Raw genomic sequence first — 23,369 nt, forward strand, 5'->3', positions numbered from 1 at the left:
AGATGATAACACTTGCACAGACCAGTTCACGAACCTACTTGCTTTACTGCCGTCACTCGGTCGCCTTCCTCAGCGCTTGCTCACAGCACGCTCCATCGCAGCATCATCATCAAGCCATGATGCACTTGGGCACTTCTATAGCAATTCTCAAAGGAAATACGTTTCCGAACCGTTTTGTATTGTAGCAGACATTGCCGCACACATCTGGGCACAGACGATTGCTGCTCCTTCAAGTGTGAACTTGGGATGCTGACGTCGAATCAGATCGCAGACACAGGTCACGTGACCGCCCACGATTGCGTGCCCATCAATTTCACCTTTCCACGCACTCCGTTTTGAGCGTCTGTAACGGCCTCCTGCTTCTCGGCGTCGTCCCCGCCACAGGATGTTCATGGGCCACTTCCGCAAGAACTTCCACACGCTGGACATGTGCCACCTGACGGCCGACGACCTGGCCGAGGGCCAGCGCCACCGCTGGGCCGTCGCCACGCACGCCGGCGAGTGGAGGAGGGGCCACTCGGCCGGTGGCACCTGCCAGCACCAAGGTGCGGGCGCCTCGCGCGCAACCGCGGCTCACGGCACCGGCGCCGACGGTCTGTCCGGGGCTATACGGGGGGCCGCCTGGTGCGCAGGAGGTCATGGGTTTGACCCCGACCCTGACGCCTGCTGCTGTATATTTGGAGTTTTCGCGTCTCTGTCTCGCTCTCCTCGTGGGCACGTGGATTTTTCTCGGGGTCCTCTAGTTTTTGTTTCCCCTCCGGCGGTCATTACGGCTCTCACATTGCCGCGGCTGAATATTACTCATTGTATTTATTATTTTTAATTATTTTATTTATTGTTGATGTTGTCACGTCACGAATGAACCGCAGCGCGGCATTCCTCACGACGAGTAAGAAGCGCCCGTTTCGAGCAAGACGATCGCCTTCGTACGGCTGACGTTGACTTAGAGCAACAGTTGCAATTGCACGTCGAGGTTGTTAATGAGCCAGATAATTGCGTCAGGAGGACCAGGGTGGTGTATCGCTGTGACCATCCCTCCTTTGTATTTGAGAACCGGGCGTTGAGTCGTGTTCCATGCTCCTGTTCTGGGTGACTACCACAGTCCTTTTAAATGTTAATCTTCCATTTGTGCTTCATCATCATCGGCATCATCAAGTGTCTGCATCTCCCGCTGCCTCCGTTCGCTTCACCGGAGATCGGCAATAAATTACACGCAGCCGGCATTTGAACGAACGATGAATGAATGAATCGACGAACGAATTAATTTAACGTGCAATTGACGTCGCGATGCCCGCAGACACGTACCGCACGAACCCGCAGTACCGCGTGCGGATCCTGGCCCGGGAAGGCGGGGAGGTGCTCCTGACCCTGCTACAAAAACCACGCGACCTGCAGCGCAACCGCCAACCGCTGCTCTCCATCGGCTTCCTCATCCACCAGGTACATAGCACCGCGCTGGCGGGATGTTGACTACCTCGCCTGGTATACAGGAGGCTGTGGGTTCGACCCTCACGCCAGCTGTATATTTGCAGTTTGCATGTTCTCCCCGTGGTCGTGTGGATTTTCTCTCCAGGTCCTCCGGTTTATCCCTCCATATTCATATTCAGAATCAACATCGCGCATTTAGAGTATTTGGCTGCTATACATTTCCACGCGACAAGCCACTTCATTGGGCTATCATTTGTGGCCAGGTCTCTTCTGAGAAAGAGCTACACGGCTCAGTGGGCCTCACCTGGTAAACACAAATTGTTTGTTTTGGGTCCCTCTGGCGCCCACAACGTTGGGCTTTGTGCTGCACTGCCCCCTGGTGGCCACACCAGAGCCTCGCAAAAGATCCCTCGAGATATTCACACCTCGAGCGCCTTAAGACGGACTTGGCTCGTAAAGCTCTGCAGGATCAAGTACCACATTGTAGGAAGTGATCAACCCAACCCCTTGCCAACGTGGAATTTCCACCACTGACCCAGTGCCACCGGTGAAGATGTACACTGCCGCACGCTCGTTTGAATATAAAGGCACTGAATGTTTATTTTAATTGAATAAGTCTGCTAACGTGCATCTTTATCTACCGTTTGTTTCTGCAGATTCCAAAAGACGTGAGTACATGTACACCCTTCTCGCGTACTCTCACTGAAGACGATGTCTCGACCGTAGTTGCACAAAAGCGTCACTTTTCGTTCCTTGCACGATCGTGTGGACGACGCGCAATGACGCTGTGCGCTGTGGCCCTCTCGATGGTTTCCTCGCAAGAGCGTCGCGGGAACCAGCCCCTCCCACTTCAATACCTCAATTCACTTAGCCCGTGGCTTCGCTTCTCTTTGTGTCGTCGTTATGTGTTAAAGCCCAGCTGCCACAGCAGATATAACCCCTCTGAAGGGGCAGCATTGACTGGGTCGTGCCCCTCCCTCGCTCCCCCCTTTGGTGTTGGTCTTTGGTACCCCCCCCCCACCTCTATAAACGAGGTCACGCTACAGAGTGACCTTGATGGAGAACATTTTTTGCTTTACCCTTTCTGGCAATAACACAGGAGGTGTTAAGATGTTCAAACACCAAATAGACACACCTCTTGCAAGGCATCAAGTCTGCATTAATCACACACACTCGTGGTAAAACGTGCAAACACGCACGTGCTTTGATAATAATGTATGAAACTCATTGGCCTCCTTTATGGCCTTATCTGGTTTTAGACCAAAGGACGCCAATAGACGAACAGCACAAAAACAATGACAATATCAAATCATTGTGTATGTGACGTTGAACTTCTTCTCTCGCACCGCACATAGCCAACCGTGCTACTCGCAGGTGCGGGGGAAGGATGACAAACCAAACACAAAAAGCAGTTTGAAAGAAATGAGTGTTCAATCTAGACGATTTAAAAGTGCATATCTCCAACGGCATCCTTATATCGGAAGGAAGAGCATGCCAGACGGGCGCAGGAGCGTATCTGCAAGTGCGCAATGCGGCGACCGTCTTTGTTCGATGGCTTGCCATGCGGTGACCATCTTTGTCTGACGGTTCGCCAAAAGCCGCTGCAGCCTTGTGCACGTGGGCTTGACAGCGTCGCGTGAGCCTCGCTTGACGCTCGCCTCTTTCTGTCTGCCGCGTTCCAGTTGCGGGACGCCTCCTGGCTGCCGCAGGAGGCGCTGACGGCAGCGAGCTCCGTGGGGGGCACGGCGACGTGGAGCAACCTGCGCGAGGTCGGGGGTCGCTTCCGCCTGCCGTACGGCGACTACGTCGTCGTGCCGTGCACGTTCCAGCCGAATGAGGAGGCCGAGTTCATCCTCCGCATCTTCGCTCAGCGCGACGGCCTGCAATCCGAGTACGTCGAGGCAAACAAAGATTGCTCGACCACTGAGCAGTATGGATCTCTATCTGAAGCGACCTGGCCACAAATGATAGCTCAACGAAGCGGCTTGTCATGTGGAAATGTTTCGCAGCCAAATACTCTAAACGCAAGTTTTAAAATGTGGAGGGTAAAAACTGGAGGACCCAGAGAAAAATCCACGTGGCCACGGGGAGAACATGCAAACTCCACATTTACAGGCATTAAGGTTGGGGACTAACCCACGACCTCCTGTATACCAGACGATCCACCGTATAGCCTTGAACAGACTGTTGGGGAAAGTGCTGTTAGCGAGCATCTGTGAAGGCCGGTAAATCCTTAATATTAATGTGTCAATATCACTACTTATTATATTTTATCTGGGTGAAAAGTCAAACGCTTTGTATTATTGTAATTAATGTAGATTCAGTTTCAATTGCAGTTAATCTTATTTAAATCACTGTGCTTTTACTCAACTGTGCACTGAACATTAAACACGAGTACTTTCTGATTACAAAAGTTAAATATGAATTTCCACCCTCTCGTGTTGTTTATTTATTTCTTAATTCAGGGAAATGGGAAGAGAAAGCAACGCCACTGTGCAGGTAAGAATCTCACATTTTTTTCTATTCTCGCCAGTTCCTTGGCCTCGTGGGCCCTTGACGTCGTTTGGGCCTCGTGGGCCCTCGGGGTCGTTGAGGTCGTTGAGGTCGTTTGGGCCCTCGAGGCGTGACTGCTGATGAGATGCTGTGATTTCCTGTACTTGATCAGACTGGGTAGCTTTGCTTCTACTTATCTTCTTTCCAGGACTACCTTCTTCATTGCATGCTCATTGTGTAGAAATGTTAACAATTCTCCGGAAGGCTTTTCTTTTGAAGGCCGTGATTTGAGTATCATTACGATTGTTATTATTATTTTTAAGTTTACCTTTAAAGGGTTTTATTTAAGTCTTTTACATGCATCTTTAATATTAACGTATCCATGTGATTAGCATGGTTGGTTATGTACAGTGCGAAGGAAGTTCTACATGCATACACGTGTGTCACTGCAACCTATACAAATTGACTTCAACATTTTTGTACTACAAATATGATTTACAATAAATGTTATACCACTGTTTATCAACCACGTCATATGCAAATTACGTATTATTCCAGACATTAGAAAAAAGGCTCGTGGATTTTCACGGATTGCATACGAATGATGTTATCGGTCATGCCACGGGTTGAATGAATGCCCTCGAGAAATGCTTTCTGCTCCGAAAGTGATCACACACCGGGTTCGTATCGACACGTTTCTCTCCAAGTATTTTTCGGTGTAATGTAACCGGTGGCCCGTTGCTCCCTCTGGTCACGCAGCCTCGCTCGGTCCCCAAGGCGCCGGAGCCCGTGGAGGACGCCACGCGGAGGTGGTGCCGAGACATCTTCCAGAAGTACACGGCCCCCAACGTGAGTCACGCATGGACACAAACAACAATGGCGGCAGCAGCAGCCACCGTTCGCCACTAAGTGGCAGTGACGTCACCACGGCACCTGTGCCAGGCCAGGTGCACTCCGAGGCCACGTGAAGCGTCAAAGGCTCGCAGGCAGAAAGTCACGGGACAGACCCAGCGGGTGCCACGGGTTGACCGACTGAGACGACTGGCAGATGTGCCACCTGTGCCCTCTTCTGCCAACTTGCTGTGCTTTAGCCACCAGGCGCTCCACTCGTTGTTGTGAGCGTCGCTCCACTGCCCTCCGTTGTTGTTGGAGGGCGACCGCTTCCAACTGCCCGGTAGCGTCCTTCACGAGCCTCCTGCACAAACACACACATGCACGTACCACCTGTGTTTACCAAACAGAAAAAAAATGTACAGTCAGAACCAGTATTTTATCAACTGTACTAATAATACTAATAATACACCACTTGTAATGATAAACGAAACGCTCCCCTCTTCTGGCACTATGAGATGATACCTCGTGGTTGTTTCCAACCTCAGAGGTGGCCACCATATGGTGCTCATTGTCTATTCTTTTTAAAGTAACTTGAAACCTCAGTCCCTGGTCTCATTAGGTGACTGCAGTGAGCCATCTTGCCATGGGGCTAGAAGACAGGTGAGGGACATGTTGCTGAATCTCTCCGCTGTTATATTTGTGTCCACGCAGAAAGGAATAATGGACCCCTTCGTCCTGCAGAATCTACTGACCAAGCTAGTTTCTACCCGTAAGTAAATATAGTTATCATCATGATTTACATCGTCACTATTATCATCATTGCCATCCGTGTAATAATGATTATTACCATAACCATTATTTTCATAACCATCATCACCATTACAGTCATCACTATCATTGTCATCACCATCATCACTATCAGTTTCATAATCACCATCATTATCATCATCATCATCAAATACAACTTATTATAAATACTACTACATTACCTTCAATATCTCAGTGTCCTCATCATCACCGTCATCTCGCCATTGGGAATTCATTCGCTGTCATAATGTCTATAAACAAAATCATTAACAGCCCTTTGTCAATCCACCCATTGGAGGTCGATTGACAATCCTTCACCGCACTTCTCAGTGCGGGTCATTACTCCGGATCGGTGCACATGATGTCAGCCCTGGCCTGGTTTCTAGAGCGGTGTGCTAACCACTGCCCCGCTGCTCCACCAGTTTCACGGCTCGCGAGGGCTGGCTGTGTTGTTTTAGAGGAGTTCTTTTCGTCCGGTTATTAATCCGTTAATGTGCTCATCGCCGTAGGAGCGGAGCTGGGAACGACATCCTTCAGCCTGGAAGGCAGCCGTCGCATCGTGGGACTCAAGGGCGTATCCTCTTTACGCGTTCGCCTTGTCTCTGTCTGTCTGCAATGTGGGGTCGCAGTAGCTCTCGTTAAGACGATCCAAATATGAACTCAACTGTTGTGCGAAGTTGTGTTGCTGTTCAGTTGGAAACATTTTTCAAAGGGTTATTCCCAAAAATTTGGAGACACAATTCAGAGCTGAAAGGACAATCTAGAAACACTTTTGCAAATGCACTTTACCCTGACAGCTCCCTGTCGGCTTCCATACTGCAAATTAAATTCTTGAGAAGACGAACACACATCATAGAGAGTTACACAATCCATGCGTATGTACGATTTGTCTTTGTTGTTTCCCATTTGTGCTGTCCAGTCTGGAACAAAAACTCTGAGTGGCCTCTCAGGAATCATTCGCAGAGAACAGGTCGTTGTGTGTTGCCGTTCTAGCACAAATTCCAAATGATAAAAATGAAACCAGCCACAGCGTGCCCTTGCATGCCCTTCCTCAAACGAACATCGGGCGGAATTCAACTCCTTTGCAGCCTCACCAGTCGGCGCCAACTTTACTGGTGTTGGCTGATTAACGATGATTACAGCTGATAATAATGATGATGATGATTACGACGATGGAGATTACAAGATAATAACAATGCCGGCGATTGTGATGGCAACAATATTAACGGTGACGGTGGCGACGGTGGCGGCCGTGGGCAGAATTTAGAACTCCGGGTCCCGTGCGTGGCACACTCTGTGACACGCTCGCGGGAAGGGTGAAACAATCAACAATGCGGATAGACAGCCTACTTGCTCCACTGCCGCCTACAGGCAGCGCCGCGTTGCTCCGCAGGGCGGTTGTTTCACACACACACAGCACTCACACAAACACAGCACTCACAGCACTCACACACACAGCACACACACAGCACTCACACACAGCACTCATACACAGCACACACACAGCACACACACACGGCACTCACACACAGCACTCACACACACACATACACGCAGCTGTCCCTGCCGCACTCCCTGGCTACCCTGCAGGTGTGCACCACCACTGTAGGTGTGCACCACCATTGCAGGTGTGCACCACCACCGCCGGAATCGGTTCATCTTGTGTTATTAGTTTCACCTTGACCCGCTGACCCTCGCCCCGCTCAGCACAATGGGCAGCTTGGGCTCCAGGAGTTCACCGCCTTCTGGACCAAGCTGAAGGACTGGACCGTAAGTCACTCGCTGTGCTCCCCACGGCACGCGCGTCGGCCTTGGCAGCATCGGTGACCGGTCGGTACGCGTACGGTTCATAATCGTGGTGATTGTGACGATCTTGATTTTATAAAGCGCCTTTCATGTCGAAATATCTCAAAGCGCTGGATGTAATAGTTTAGATAAAATCCAATCAAACTACAGTTAAATAATAGTACAACAATGGAAACTCTACTCACAATATTGATGCAATGAAGAATAAACCACGCTAGAAGCCAATAATAACAATGATCGCACTCGCAGCACATGTAACGTCCAATCACGACAAGTCGCAGAAAGCCAGTGATAAACAGTCGGTCTCCAAGCTGGATTTAAAGGTGCTAGGCACAGAGCTGCAACCCCTGATGTAGGGATGATATACAAGAGGTTATGGGTTAGATCCTGACGCCTGTATATTTGGAGTTGGCATGCGTCTCTCCCTGTGGTCATGTGGATTTTCTCCAGGTTCTTTGGTTTTTCCCTCCACATTTAAAAAACACGCGTTTAGAGTATTTGGCTGCTATAATTTCTACATGATAAGCCACTTCGTTGAGCTATCATTTGTGGCCAGGTCGCTTCTGAAAAAGAACTACTCAGTGGGCCTTGCCTGATAAAATAAAAAGTTTATTTTATTACAGTTTTTAGTTTAGTTTTTACCTCTATGATGGGTTTTAAGAATGTCCCGCATGTTGTTATGCACCATGTCCGACGTTTCGCTTGGGAGCTTCTTCAGTTCCTCAAGGAGAGCCGTGAATGTTCGCTCGCAGATGTGGCGTTTTTTTTTATTGTCCGCCGTTTTCTTTGCTCCTGCGCACAGAACATCTTCGTGCAGTCATCCCAGGAGGTGCACGGCTCGCTGAGCCCCACGGAACTGAGCTCGGCCCTGCAAGCACTCGGTGAGCAACCGATGTGGTCGCAGTCTCACACGCCGAGTGCCATTTGTTACAAGTAGCTGCATGGTTGTTTTAATTGACGTCTTGCCTGGTTGTTTAGCTGTCGTGCTGCCTCGTTTATATAATTACATGCTGCCTGGTCGATCACTTGAGATGTTGCCTGGATGAGCCAGTTACCGTTCGCCAGGTTGTTTAGTCACCGTGTTGCCTGGCTGCTAAGCTGCCCTGTGTGGAGTCGACTCATCGCCCGGTTTGCCCGCTTGCGCGCGGTGCGGAGTGCAGGTCGTGCGCCCTCGTCCGAGTCGGTGCGCGCCATCACCGCACGCTACGCGGACGCACGCGGCCGCGTTGGCTTCGAGGAGTACGTGTGCTGCCTGTCCACCCTGACTGCTACTTCAGGTGAGCCTCACCCCACTCACTCACCGCTGACTCACTCGACACTCACTCACTCGATGCTCACGGTGTGTTTATAACATTTCCCGAATTTCATAATGTGCAACGCCTCTAAACCCTTGCCATGCAACACGCTCGCTGCCGTCGTATCAGCGCGTCCACACAGCCCCTGTACACGCTCCCCACCCAGCCCCTGTACACGCTGCCCACACAGCCCCTGTACACGCTGCCCACACAGCCCCTGTACACGCTGCCCACACAGCCCCTGTACACGCTGCCCACACAGCCCCTGTACACGCTCCCCACCCAGCCCCTGAACACGCTGCCCACCCAGCCCCCCACCCAGCCCCTGTACACGCTGCCCACACAGCCCCTGTACACGCTGCCCACACAGCCCCTGTACACGCTGCCCACACAGCCCCTGTACACGCTGCCCACGCAGCCCCTGTACACGCTCCCCACCCAGCCCCTGAACACGCTGCCCACCCAGCCCCCCACCCAGCCCCTGTACACGCTGCCCACACAGCCCCTGTACACGCTGCCCACCCAGCCCCTGTACATGCTGCCCACACAGCCCCTTTACACGCTGCCCACGCGCAGCAGAGCGAGTCGGCTCCACGGGTCTCACGCCAGGCGAGCCGACCCTGACGCTCGCGGCGTCTTCGCTCTCCCCGCCGCAGATGCGTTCGGCGCCTTCTACTCGAGCGGCAAGGCGACGGCGAACGGCGTGCTGCTCTCCGAGACGGAGGTGAGACGCCGCTAATGACCCGCAACGCCTCGCTGGCCCGTCAAGGGGTGGAGACGCCGCCAGGTGACGCCGCTCATCGTCCTCACAGCAGCGGCGGCCACGGCGACTTTTGGCTGTTGGCTATCGAACAAGGGGGGGGGGGGGGGGTCACTGCATCATCGCGCGCTTTCAGATGCACTTCTGCGGCCGTCTGGAACGCTCTTCCTTCCACTGGAACTATGCACTTCTAAATCATCCAGATTGAAAACTCATTTCTTAAAAACAGTTTTTTGTTGCTTAGTTTGTGATTAGCACGGTTGACTATGTATGGTGCAAACGAAGTTCAATATACATGCGCAAGTGCTATGCACGCGCACAAAGGCAAATATCCCGAGTATAGCCTTTAACAGACTGTTAGGGCAAGTGCTGTTAGAGAGCACCTATGGAGGCCGGCACGGCCCACGAGGGGTTGGGTGGATAACCCCACGCCCGGCCGTCTTTGTCTCCCTAGTGACGATGTTTACACACTGAACCAGGTTCTCTTTATGAGTCTGAGTCGACCTCGGGGAGGCCCAGGACCGGTTCAGATATAATCGTCACCGGTGCCAGTGGGAATCGAACTCTGGTGGCCGGGTTCGTAGCGCAGCACGCTCACCGCTCCCCCACCGCTCCCCCAGTCCCTCGAGAGGCACAGAGATGGGGTTGGGATGGAGGGGAGCGAGAGGGAGATCGGGGCGTTTGTAGCAAGGCTCTGACATCGCCCTCTGCCGGCAGAATCCGCGCGTCTGTAAAACGGTCGCGCCTTCTGGATGTTTACAGGACTCGCCTCCGAAGCCGTATGCGGCTCTTCAGAGACCGCTTCGTGACGTCGTTCACTAAGGACCACCGTCTCGGATTCACGTGGCATTGAGGCTCTTGACATTGAGTTTTGTTTTTTTACCAAACTCGAAAAACAAGTCTCCTTGTTGTGTTGGTTGTCGACCCCTGGCCATGCGCTCTAAGAATGTCGGGCTGTCTAGAGCTCCCTCTAGTGGAGGCAGTATCACCTCGTTTTTTTACTTTATTTTACCAGGTAAGGCCCACTGAGCTTTCAAGCTCTTTTGCAGAAGCGACCTGGCCACAAATGATAGCTCAACGAAGTGGCTTATCGCGTGGAAATGTATAGCAGCCAAATACTCTAAACGCGTGTTTCTGATTATGGATGGAAAAACCGGAGGACTCAGAGAAAATCCACACGACCACGGGGAGAGAGAGACGCAAACTCCAAATATACAGCAGCAGTATCAGGCGTCTGGGTCGGAATCGAACCCACGACCTCCTGTATAGCAGGCGAGGCAGTTAACATCTCCTAGCCATCGTGATGATGATGAGAGAAAGATGCAAACTCCAAATATACAGCAGCAGGCGTCAGGGTCGGAATCGAACCCACGACCTCCTGTATAGCAGGCGAGGCAGTTAACATCTAGCCATCGTGATGATGATGAGAGAGACACGCAAACTCCAAATATACAGCAGCAGGCATCAGGGTCGGAATCGAACCCACGACCTCCTGTATAGCAGGCGAGGCAGTTAACATCTCCTAGCCACCGCGGCGTCCCAGCGGTACAAGCGAGGCTGCACCTCTTCACCTTTTTGCCATCCTCATAACATCAGCGGTATCACCATTGCGTAATACATCGCCAACTTTAGCGGGTGCCCTTCCACGCAGAGATTTCAGGACTTTCCGCCAACTTGGCTTTGACTTTCGCTGCTCGTGGCACAGAGGGAGGGGCTGAACATGGGCTGGGTGGGGGAATGGCTGTGCCTGTGCCCAACAAAAGCCTCTGAGCCACTGCATCCGCCACTAAGCCGGTTCGCAAAAGCCTCATTATTCACATCACACCCCTGGCCGCACAGCGGGGGGCCCTCCTTGCCAAAGATTCGCAGCCAGGACCACTCTCTCCACCCCCCCCCCGGGCCGCCCTGCCAAGCTGCTGCTACTGCTGCTGCACGAGCACATTGCCACGCCACCTTTGTAAACGTGGACGGCTGAAAAAACTCCCCTTGGCTGTCATTTTTTTTTAGAGCAAAGCTCCGCGCTCCAGCATCGTCGTGTCCGTGCAGCTCGCCGGTGACTTGGCTGCAACGTCCAACTGGTGACGTGGTGTGAGGGAGCATCGTAGCCCCCCCCCCCCCCGGGGTTATCGTGCAGGCGGCCCCGGCACTTGCCTTGACCTGCCAGGGGCTGGATTGGTGCCAATGCAGCCCCCCCCCACCGCAGCCGCCGATCCCCAAAGACAAAGATCCCCCGTGTAGCCTTACCAACACTGTTGGGGCAAGTGGTGTAAACGAGTAGCACTGAAAGCTCCGAGGAAGGCCGGCACGGTGGCACACGAGGGGGTGGGTGGTCAGGCCCACGCCCGGCCGCCTTTGTCTCCCCGGCGGCGAGTGTTTACACACCGCACCAGGTACAGTACTCATTTCAGGCTGAGTCGACTTAGGGGAGGCGCAGGACCGGTTCAGATAATCGTCACCGGTGTTGGCCGTGAGCAGGAATCGAACTCGGCTGGCCGGGTTTGTAGCGCGGCGTGGCGCTAACCGCGACTGCGCTACCGCTCCCACCCCGCCGGCTGGCCTGCCAGGGACGTGCCGCGATGAGATCACCACTTGGCGTGCAGGGAGTGAGTCGGATGGCAGTAGCGCCCGACCCTGAGGGATGGTGACGACTTGGGGACGCCGTTCTCAAAGCCCGTCCTGAAACGATGAGATGTTAAGACCCCCAAGCTTGGGATACCCTCCTGAACCGCTGGCGTGAATGCATGGGAATTGTTGAGCTGGAAACACGCAGGTAACCTTGGCGGAGCTTGAATGAGCGTGTTTTTAGCGGTGGGAAAAAGGGGCCCTGTTAATGTGGCAGGATTAGTCCCACGGTGATGATGATGATGATGTCATCACATTCCAGTGCTATTCTGTTCTTGCCAATGCAGCAGTGTTCACGAGTTGCTCAGTGGCAGGTCTGCGTGCCGCGACGAGAGGGCTTCAGCAGAGTTTGTGTTTCTGATGTTCTTCCTTTGAAGGAGTGCAGGCTACAGCGATGTCACTACGTGGCCTGTAGTTTGGATCGCATGGCCACAATCGCACTACCCCGTGGCTTGTCTTTAATGCATCTCAATGTGTCTCAATGTATCTCCATGGGTTGACTTTATGGTAAACCCACAATCGCACCATTCACGAAGGGGATGTGCACGCATCGGCCTGTTGATGTCCTCATGCGGTTGATGGCTCCACCGGTGTTTTCGAGGAGAAGTGTCAAAGACAGGAGGTGCGGTGGTGTTCGGGATCTCGAATGACATCTTTATTCTGGATGTCCGCTCTGTTCACCAGAGTTCTTCCAGATCCTGCCTCGCATGGCACCGTGCTCTGCCGACTTTAGAGTAAGACACATTTTTAACGCAATGCCTCCTTCTGATACATTTTTGTTTGTTTATTTCACAGCTTCTAAGGCTGATGCTGTGCTGCTAAGAAGAGGCGCTGACGTGTGGGGAAGACGCGCGGAGAATCCGGGGTTCTGTGGGTCGGTGGGAAGATGTGGGTTTTTTTTATTAACGAGATGGTGAGGATAATGTGAACGCAGGCGCGAATCACTCGCGTTGAAACACGCATACTCAGATCGCTACTGCTGCGCTAGCTGGTCAATTTAAAACTTCAGGAATATTTTTTTTACGTGAATTATATATTTATTGCTCACGCCTTGCACCGATTGTGCGTGATCATCACAATAGGGCACCTGCGTGTTTACATTTTTAAAGTAAAACTGGATTGTTTCTGATCACGGCATGATCTAAACAAAGTTAACTTATTTTCTTAAATTCACATCAACTGGTGGTGTCATTATTTATAATTTTTACTCTTATGTATTTTATATTTGCAATATATTTATAAATGTTCGAGATTCATGTTGGAGGTTGCATGCAATCGCAAGTTGGATCCAGAACGTGGTTTTGTGATTAAACGTTACTACTTTTAAACACTTTCCTGTATGAATGTAAATAAACTAAGGAATCGACATTTTTGTGTTGAGGTTCTTCTTCTTCCCGCACGCCTCTGATAGACTGAGATGACTGCAGGGGGCACCACGCAAAGCAGACGACGATTTCCCGTGTGGCCTCAATGAGAAGGCCGGCACTGTGGCACACGAGGGGGTGGGTCACCTGCACCACGCCTGGCCGCCTTTGTCTCTCGAGTCGCGATGTTTACACCAGGTACTCATTTGAGACTGAGTTGACCTAGGTGAGGTCCAGGAACTGTTCAAATAATCGTCACTGATGTTGGCCGCGAGTTGGAATCGAACTCGGGACGTCGGGTTAACGTTAGCGCAAAGATCCCCCCGTATAGCCTTAATATACTTTTGGGGCAAGGGCTTGTTGAAGGCCGCCTCGGCACGAGTTGACACACGCGCACACAAACACTGCAACGTCGTCATCAGCAGCAGCCCTGTTCAATCTACTGCTGAATGGAGGCCTCACCGAGCCGCATGCACACGGCCAATAATCCCTGCACGGAAGAGCACGTGCATACCGGGCCGGGTTCACTGCGTTCCAGAGCCTCGCATTGACCCCCCCCCCCCCCAATAAAAAGAGGAACTTCTCTAGAATGGTCGAAACGAGTTACTTTAGCACGCTGGAGTGCCATTGGGGGTCATTGTAGCCATAGCGCCGCTCTGGGTAATGCTACCAGTCATGTGCAGAATGTGAACATCAGTTTTGTTCGGTTTAACTTTATTTTCAAACTATACGAATCGAATATCATAACAAAACAGACCTGAAATAACCTAGATTAATCAATAGATAACTGCACGTTTGACATTGGGGATGGGTGCTCGTTACAAACATATCTATATAACGTATAAATGGAAGGGAGTTTGAATATACACAGTGGGCCCTCACCCCCCCCCCCCCAAAAAAAAACAACTTCAACAGCGCCAGCCCCCCACCCACCGCTCGGTCAAACGTAATCCAGCCACTGCCTGCACGCAGCGGATGGGGGCCGTCACTTGGTTTGGCCACGGCTTTGCAAAGCACTTGAAGCCAACCCAACCCTGACACTCTCTGCTGGCAGCAGCAATGTGTGCAGGGGCGAGCTTCGTGTCGAGCTCTGCTCGCCTCGACGAGAGGGCTTCGCGAGAGAGAGAGTTGGTGTCGTTTTGCCATTCCTCTGCGGCTCGGTTGAAGGGGCAGACGACAGTGGTTTGTGTGCCGTGGCCACAGTCGCACTGCTGTTTTGCGCCGCCCGGACATGACAATGTGGGGAGCCGTTCCCGACCAATGGTTTTGGACCCGAGGAATTCACCCCCCCCTCCTCTCTCTCTCACCACATCCCCAACTGGGGCGGGAGGACTTCACTAGAGGCGGGGTTTTGGGTGGGTGGCACACGTGGCCAGAACGCTGCGACTGCTGCCTCCACCACCACCACCAACCACACCACAACCACGTGGCGAGAACGCTGTGACGGCTGCCACCACCACCACCACAACCACCAACCACGTGGCCAGAACGCTGTGACGGCTGCCTCCACCACCACCAACCACGCCACAACCACGAGACGTTTTACTCACAACTTTGTGCTGTGTCAAGGTGGGTGGGTTTTTGTTGAGCCAGGGTTTTGACAGAGAGCTTCCACTACAAGTGTGGATGGGCTTTTGTTTTGTTTCTCTTTGCCTTTAAAAGATAAAAGTATTCTGTTAACTCTTGTATGGCACTGATGGCCGGATGCTTTTCTTGCTTACCTAAAAAAGTTGACTATGGTAAGGTTGTGTTTTTTTGTTTGCATTGTGTTTGTTTTAACATTATTATCAGCAGCTGCAGTAGCATTATCTGTTCACCGCTGAATGAGTGAATGCATATTGGCCTCATAACAGTTTGTTGATGTTTGTGTGTGTGTATTGGAATGCACGATGATGTGGGTCATCCTTTAATTACTCAGGGGAGTGCCCGATGTAACAACATGACCTATTTTGCCAGCGCGACCTGAATAACAGTGGTAATTATGAACAGTGACTTGTTCACGTTCAGTGACTTATTTAGTTACAAATAATTGACAAGTACTTCTCAAAATGTGCTATTTCATTGTAGGCGTGCGTCTTGGTCACACAATGGCCCCACGTGCACACACCAGAAACGCGACGGCGCCTTTGATGGCCAACGCTGAGCCAACTTGGCGAAAGGGACACTCCGTGGCGGGGATCATCATCATCCCACCGTGGAGACGTCTAGGGCGGCCAAGTGGCGAGCGCGCTGATCACAAGGACGTTCGACTGTCCACACGAGAGACGGCGTCGTTTTTTCGATTTAAAGCTTTCGTGACTGCAGGGATTCATCTTCTTGGTTCTTTCGGTAAAGTCACGTAGAAGGGAAATAATAAAATAATAAAAATAAAATAAAACATAATAAAATAATTCTCACGACGTCTGAATCCATTCAGACTCTGTCTTCTCGACAGACCTGTTCTCCACCTGAGGACGACTGATTGCGTTGTGGCCGAAACGTGAGAATAATTTTATTATGTTTTCTTTTTATTATTTTATTATTTCCATTCTACGTGACTTTACCAAAAGAACCAAGAAGAAGACGGCGTCGTGTTGAAGCAATCACGGGGGGAACACGGGCACGGCGTGGAGCGTGAATCTGTCCACGTGCCACTCACAAGTGAAAGGACGAGCGGAGTTGTCTGTGTTAATCATTGGTAGAAGCAGCTATGATCCAGCCCTGTAAGCTAATAATTCTCGTCTGGTAAACACATTCATTATGCATTCTTACTACGGCAATATCTCTGCGACCAAACTTCCCCAAGGCAATGTTTGGAGCACGCTTCGCAGCAGTGAGACATTTGTGAATGTCATACATGAATGACTCTGGTACGGCACTTTTCCCCATGACTTATTTAATCAGAGGATCTCACCATTGGCCCCTTTCATGTTTTTATTCGCACTGTACAGTATTCAATTCCCGAGTAAGATGACTGTGAGAAAAAAAAACTAACTCGACAATTGAAGTTGTTTCCCGTTTAATGTTTCCAATTCATTTGAATGGCTTGGCAATTACAGTACGTGACGTAGTCGTTTTGGTAATAGTTTGATTTGATAATGATGATGCCATGGTAGCGTGCCTTGTGTAACTGCCAGCGTGTGCGTCATGAGCATGGTGGGTTGTAATGATGGGACGTGACTGGCTTTATGCGTTGAGTGACCTACAGCTGAAGAACGTTTAAGTCGCCTTTACGTTCATGCTGGGAGAACATCAGCACACAAACGCGGTGCACTGAAACGCGTGAACACACCGACACAAAGTCATGGCGACGTAATATCGCAATCGCTGTCGTATCGCGAAACCCGATCACATCCTGAAAATCACGGCAAGCCTCTCGTGCCCCCATCATCAACAGCAGCAGCCACTTTCCGCCACTCGCATCACGAGTGTGCACACAAGTGCTGTTACTGCTGCTGCTGCCTATGCACACAGAATGATTATGGGCGTCAGTGGGAGGTGAGATCACATTTTGGCTCCATAATATAGGTGTTTGTGTTGGGTGAGATCGCGTAAATATAAATGCGTCGTAAAAACCCGACACAGCCAATTAGTACGGGTTGTCATGTAAACAGAACGTGCCAATTCGTTACGAGTACAGCGCGCCGTTTGTGTGCTGGAGAGCAAATCCACAGCATTTACTTCCTGGCTGTCAGAGCCGTGAGTTCGAGAGCTATTGTTTAAAGCCACCGAACGAGACAGATGACAGATGGGAGAGATGAGAGAGAGGACGTCTGTCCTCCGGCCCACACACTTTCCCCGATAGAGCGACCGCTTTGGGGGTCTTCTGTAATTGTGTGTTGCCCGTCCAGTGGCGCGGCGACTGATTGTCAAAGTTGACTCGCGGGGCATTCGTGCCCAGCTCGCTGCTTGCTGAGCACTCACGTTGGGGATTTAAACCTCCAGCGAAGAAGACGAAGACTGCATCGTTTGATGATGCCATCGTGTCACGCTGACGCAAATGCATAATTACGCAGCGCTGCTGCTACTGCTGACAAAGCAAGTCATTCGACTCCTGTACGTACAATCTATTCGTTAAAATAAAATAAAAACCCGTAAATTATTGCAAACAATGCAAGCTCATATAGTACATACATCGCAACGTCACCAGCAATTTTCTATCCACTGCTGGATGAAGTCCCACCCCCACTCTCAGTTCTAGGATGGCAGAATCCGTCGCCTGCACACGAGCCGATCTAATCGCTCCATCTCTCTCTTGCACGTCCTCGCGGGGTGGAATTCTCCCCTTTGGCTGCCGTGTCCACCGGTCTGCTCCATCATCCATTCTAGGCACGCGTCCCGAGCGAGTCCACTTCACGCGGTTTAAACAAAACTCGTGCAAGCAGCGCGCTGGGCCCTCTTTGTCTCGAGTCGTCAATGTGAGCGCGCTGGGCCCAGCTTGGCAGGCGGCGGCGGCAGCGGGCAGGGGACAGACGACGGTGTCGGCGCAGCTGGAGCAGGACGCGGCTAAGACCAGAGGCACACGGCGGACTCCCACGCGCACTCGCTGGTGGATTGCGCACGGTGCACAGAGGCTGTCTGCTTCCTGCGGGGTGCCGTGTGGGTGTGTGTTGGGGGGGGTGACAGTCGCTGTTCTAGGGCCCGGCACGCTCTCGTTTCGCTGCGGTGATGGGGGCATTCCCGTCGTGCCCAGATTCGACTGCTTTGGTGGCGGCGCGTTCGCGTCCCTGGCTGCGGGGTTCTGAAAGCGCCGCCTCTGCCGCCGCCTCCTCTGCGCTTGTGCCGGGAGGGAAGCACGCGGTGCAGTCTTAAGGACACGTGTTGCGGCGTCGTCAATGCTCCACTGCCCCGCTGATTCACTCCACTCGGACAGACGCGTGTTCTCAGTCACACTGCTGACAGCCAATGAATGTATCAGCCAAATGAGCTGACGTGGTTTTTTTTATCACAATGACTTCAGTTATATATTTGTTTTCTCTTTGGCTGCATATTCAGAACGTGTCACTGCAGAGCATGGTATTGTAAAACATCGAGAGAGAAGCGGTCATTATTTATTTTAGGAATTATACCCAATGAGCACACTCGATTACTGTGGTACATTACATGGCATCGCATCGCGGCAGCACGCACAGTGCTGGAGAGCAGTGCATTGTCTCGTGCCAATTGGAGCAATGTAACAACAGCGGCACTGCTGTGTATCGCATATACACACAAATAGTGGAATTAGCACACTGCCGTGCTGCCAGGTAAGTGCAGTAAATATGACTTCTGTCGTCAAGAGAGTATTGTATGGTATGTGCAGCGTGGATGGGCTATTGAGACTGCCTTTGACGTGGTATGGACTCCGTCGGAAACCACGACAAAGTACAATCAAGTTTCACCACTGATGTCCTCTCTTGGCAGCAGCTTGGGGAGACATTCATACAGCAGTGGACTGATCATGGCTGCTGACTATAATGATGATGATCCTGTTGCTTATAACGGATGTTTTAATGTGTTTACCTAGGCGTGAGAGTCGCTTGATTTTTAATATCAGGAGTATGATGATGACGACCACGCATTGCAGAACACCTGCAGCAACTTTAGGCGCGTCTTCTCTTCACGTACTTATCAGTGCCATCAGCAGTGGCCTCAGACCACATCAACATTGTGGCTGAGTAATCTCAAGACTCAAACTCATGGCACATCCTTGAAATCCTGAACATTGGTATTTTCCCACTTTTTCTTAGAAAATACGTAGAATGTTTTTATTTTTCCATAAAGAAGGGCCATACTTAAACGCTTGAAACGTCTTGATGCTTCCCTCTGTCTCAGGGAGTTTATAGATCCATGGCTGACCACTCCGACTAACTCTGTGGTGCAGTGGTCGTGTGCCCGATGTGGCTTGTCGTGCTGCATGGCGGCAGGCTACTCTGGTCGCAGAACTTGCCGCGTGTGGCGTTCACACTTTGTCTGCCAGGCGACAAGGCACTGGATGGTGGGTGGGGTGGCCAACCACCCCGGCCAGTGTCTCGCCGACTCCTGCGTGTGTCAGGGTCCCCCAGTGAGTCCTGACGTCGCCTGACCTGTGCGCAGCACGGTGACCCCTCTGTGTGTGTGTGCTCCTAAAATTAAAAGGGGCGTTGGCTACCCCCACGCTCTTCCGTTGCCAGTCCACGCACCTGGGATGGCTTTGCTACTGAATCATTCAAATTCGAAACCTCGCTCAAAATTCACTTCTCGCACTACATGTATTACTTCTTGAAGCAACGGACTGATGACTCTTCGTTTAATATATATTTTTGTCGTTTGTTCATCGCCCTTGTGAATGGATCGCCACGTTACAGCGCTGTGGAACTTGCCGTGATGATTATTGAGAATGGAATGCTGTTGAAAGGCATGATGCACACAGAAATTTATTTTAGATTGTTGTACCAGATCGTAGTCAATGTGCAAACTCTGCAGGGATTATTTTCACCTTCGATATTTTCCAGACCACTTTTAGGCCGACTTTGAGTGGAGCTTGTCGGTATAAGGCACTACGGTTGGAACGCAAGGTACACCCTACACTTCTACGAAAGGTTTATAAAAAACAAGTATCATGAGTCTTGAGACTCTGTGAGGTTTTCTAGGGTAGTTGATATGAGTTGAGGACACGTGCGATGAAGAATGTCAAACCGCAAGAAATTGGGTTGTTTAAACCACAACTATGTGTGGTCTTAGTCAACAGATTTTACTAATTAAAAAAAGGCACCGATCTAGCTTGCAGTTGCCTAACAGGTTATGATGTGCAGTACAATAACATGCAACTACAGTTAGGATACTTAACATTCCGAGAGCACGTCAAAGGCTAGGAGAGCTGATCTTGAAGTGTTTACTGTAACTATGCTGCAGTGGTATGCATGTGCACACAAAAACAATGTGTGCAGAAGTTTACACGCGGCGAAAAGCGGATTATGCATTGCACGACAACGCTGGTCACGTGGGTTCAATGGCCAGCCATGCTGCCCGCAGTCATGTTGGCTGTTGGAGTCTGAATCCGAGCTGAGGATTAATTATGGTGATATGCTTCTGGTTTTCAAGTTTAGATATTTAAGGACAATTTCGTATGTTCAAATCATTTGGATAACCTCGGTTATACGGGTTGCGTGTTTATAAATGTACGTGCTTACTTGACTGGTACCAGCAGTGTCAGATTGGCATCTCCGCAGGTGGTCTGTGAAGGACGCTGCTAGGGATTTGAAGGCAATCGCCCTCCAGTAACAATGGAGGGCAGAGGAGCGACGCTCACAACAACGAGCGGAGCGGCTAAAGTGCATAAAGTTAGCAGAGTTTGGAGCACAGGTGGTGCATCTTCCAGTCATCTCAGTCAAACCGTGGCCCCTGGATCTGTTTTGTGACCTCCTGCCAGCGGTCCTTCGACGCTTCACGTGGCCTAAAAGTGCACCTAGTATGGCACAATTGCCGTGGAGACGTCACCGACACTTAGTGGCGAATGGCGGTTGTTGTTGTTCTTGTGGAATAGTATAAGGGGGGTCTTCGTGCCAATAAAAATGTCAGCCGACGTCATGTAACACGTGTTTTGGTGGGAATAGCATTGGCGTGGTGTCATGGAAGCGGTCACTTCAAGTGATGAACAATTTTCGGATTCATGTAATCTAAAAACCTTTTGGATAATCATAAATTTCGTATCTATGCCAGATTTTCAGTTATTTCGATTAACTAAAAAAAAAAATCACAAACACCTCGCTACTCCCGATTGATCTTTGTCATCTCAAGTCGTCTACCGAGAGGGCAGGTCCATGGCTCAAGCTCCCTCCACCCCCTGCGTTACCACTCAGCACCTTCACTTTGCTACGCCACTCTCCGTACCGCAGTGCTTGAGCCACAAATTTGAAACGATCACCGACAATATTGCCCCCTTGTACCATTGAGGTCTATGACCTTGAGAGGTAGGCCTGTTTCTTTGATGATGTCCACAGTAATTCCGTAGAGTTGCCCATCGCTCTCACAAGGTCTTAATTCAAATAAGCATTTAGAAGTAATGAAAATAACGTAAATAATTTTATTGTTACAGCAAGATTACATACAGAGAGCAGCAAACATAACAATGAGAAGTCAGGCAATAAGATACGGCTTTGAGCAAGCCTACTCATCAGCACTATAAAACAACTTTTCTGAAACCTCAATTGCAGAATATTATTGAAAGCATATTGGGAGAAAAGCGTAGCTATAGAGAGATGAATACAGCAGAGCGGGAGTTATTTTAGAAAGTGAATTGAAAAGCAACACACCAACGTTCCTAAAGTACAACGTTTTCAATCGGCTAATATAACATTCGACAACATATGGATTGGAAACGTGGAAATTCACAAAGTAAATGTAATAAAAACTGAAATGTTCACAGAGAAATGCAGAGAGGTGCATGCTTGTAATTAAACTGAGAGACAGAAGGAGGAGCCTACGGATAAGACAACACGTGCAGTCAGAGACATCTTGACAGGCAGGACACTTCGCTTGAAGGGGTGCAGACCGATGGTCGAGACTAGTGACGGAATGACAGCCAAAGGGAGGCACACACCTGAGAGGACCTCCATCGTGGAGATGCAGCGATCAGATCACCTCGTGTGCAAGTGGCTCTCTGGACCACTCCGAGTAACTCTGTGGTGCAGTGGTCGCGTGCCCCCATGCGACTCGTCGTGCTGCATGGCGGCAGGCTACTCTGGTCGCAGAACTTGCCGCGTGTGGCGTTCACACCTTGTCTGCCAGGCGACAAGGCACTGGGTGGTGGGTGGGGTGGCCAACCACCCCGGCCAGTGTCTCGCCGACTCCTGCGTGTGTCAGGGTCCCCCAGTGGGTCCTGACGTCGCCTGGCCTGTGCGCAGCACGGTGACCCCTCTGTGTGTGTGTGCCCCTAACACAACAAAGGGTTTGGCTACCGCGTTTTTTTCATTGCCAGCCAACGTGGCTGGAATAGTCATGCTCCCGCTTGCCGTAGACACTGAGTCATTGGCCAAATTTTAATTGGAAACCTCACTCAAAACTCACTTTTCACACTTCATATATTTCTTCTCACTATTTCAACAGACTCGTGATTGTTGTTGAATGTTTTTTTTTGTCGTTTGTTCAGTGCGCTTGTGAATGGCTCACCATGTTACATCGCTGTAGAACTTATCGTTATGATTATTGAGAATTGAATGATGCTGAAAGGTGTTATTCCAATTGGTAACTGTTAATGATTTGAGTGCTTTGTTGTCGAGGATATCATTGAATGATGACGGTAACCTACGGATACCAAATTCGTTTGATATTGTCGCACACAACGGAATGATTAAACACACTGGTAAAGCACACACGGGAACAGCACTTTGATGCGAGCAGTATTTATTTTGATTCAAAACCAGAATACCAGTCTTTAGTATGCAACCGGTGTTCGGGATACATTATCATACTGTTACGAAGGTATTGGTATGAATCAAACAGCAAATAAATCAGGCAACGCTCTGTATGTGAAAGTGATCAACATACAAAAACTAATACCAAAAGTAGACTCAACATCAATACAGACTTGGTACCACAGACCCGAAGTAGCTGTGGTGCGTATTGATGGATGGACTTGAAGCCCAGTCTGGTGGTGTCCTTCGTCAAAGTCGACGAGCAGGCGGCTTCTCCTGCCTGCTGGGGTCGTTGTGCGCTATGACTGCTCCGGTGCAGTGCGGCTCCACGTTCATGGCGCAATACCGCAGCGACACAGCCAGCAGCTGGCAGCAGCAGCATCAGCAGCTGGCATCAGCAGCTAGCAGCAGCAGCTCGCAGTATCAGCTGGTATCATCAGCTGGCAGAATCAGCTGGCAGCAACAGCTGGTAGCAGCAGCTGGCATCATCAGCAGCTGTTTCAATCGGTGCTGAACTCCGACGAAGTGTGGACACGTGATCTCCTCGTGGATGTAGACAGCACAGTACTCTCTCCCCGTCAGGTGACAGCTGGACACACACATTCAC

At 50.8% G+C, this 23,369-nt stretch overlaps 3 protein-coding genes across 4 annotated transcripts in view; 2 read left to right on the top strand and 1 right to left on the bottom strand.

Annotated features, from left to right (window-relative positions):
• LOC144943341 (calpain-9-like) overlaps nt 1–13,411 on the top strand; it is a 24,855-nt gene extending 11,444 nt beyond the window's left edge. Inside the window, exons 8-20 of the mRNA XM_078870716.1 lie at nt 385–545; nt 1,298–1,440; nt 2,085–2,096; nt 3,111–3,319; nt 3,894–3,927; nt 4,681–4,770; nt 5,467–5,524; nt 6,072–6,136; nt 7,270–7,332; nt 8,171–8,249; nt 8,529–8,645; nt 9,320–9,387; nt 12,841–13,411. Coding sequence (XP_078726842.1) covers nt 385–545; nt 1,298–1,440; nt 2,085–2,096; nt 3,111–3,319; nt 3,894–3,927; nt 4,681–4,770; nt 5,467–5,524; nt 6,072–6,136; nt 7,270–7,332; nt 8,171–8,249; nt 8,529–8,645; nt 9,320–9,387; nt 12,841–12,867 — 1,126 coding nt within the window. The 3' untranslated portion in view covers nt 12,868–13,411. The remainder of the gene's footprint in view (nt 1–384; nt 546–1,297; nt 1,441–2,084; nt 2,097–3,110; nt 3,320–3,893; nt 3,928–4,680; nt 4,771–5,466; nt 5,525–6,071; nt 6,137–7,269; nt 7,333–8,170; nt 8,250–8,528; nt 8,646–9,319; nt 9,388–12,840) is intronic.
• Nucleotides 1–23,369, bottom strand: part of LOC144943107 (snake venom vascular endothelial growth factor toxin HF-like) — a 328,067-nt gene that overhangs the window by 139,515 nt on the left and 165,183 nt on the right. The window lies entirely within an intron of this gene.
• The window catches only part of LOC144943102 (inositol-tetrakisphosphate 1-kinase-like), a 35,291-nt gene continuing 26,543 nt past the window's right edge, over nt 14,622–23,369 (top strand). The window contains exon 1 of one of the 2 annotated variants that reach the window (XM_078870272.1): nt 14,622–14,978. The gene's annotated coding sequence lies outside the window, so the exon portion shown is untranslated. The remainder of the gene's footprint in view (nt 14,979–23,369) is intronic. The other variant, XM_078870274.1, reaches the window with a different exon arrangement.

This window comes from Lampetra fluviatilis, chromosome 30 (genome assembly GCF_964198595.1).
Source record: "Lampetra fluviatilis chromosome 30, kcLamFluv1.1, whole genome shotgun sequence".
Taxonomy (NCBI): domain Eukaryota; kingdom Metazoa; phylum Chordata; class Hyperoartia; order Petromyzontiformes; family Petromyzontidae; genus Lampetra; species Lampetra fluviatilis.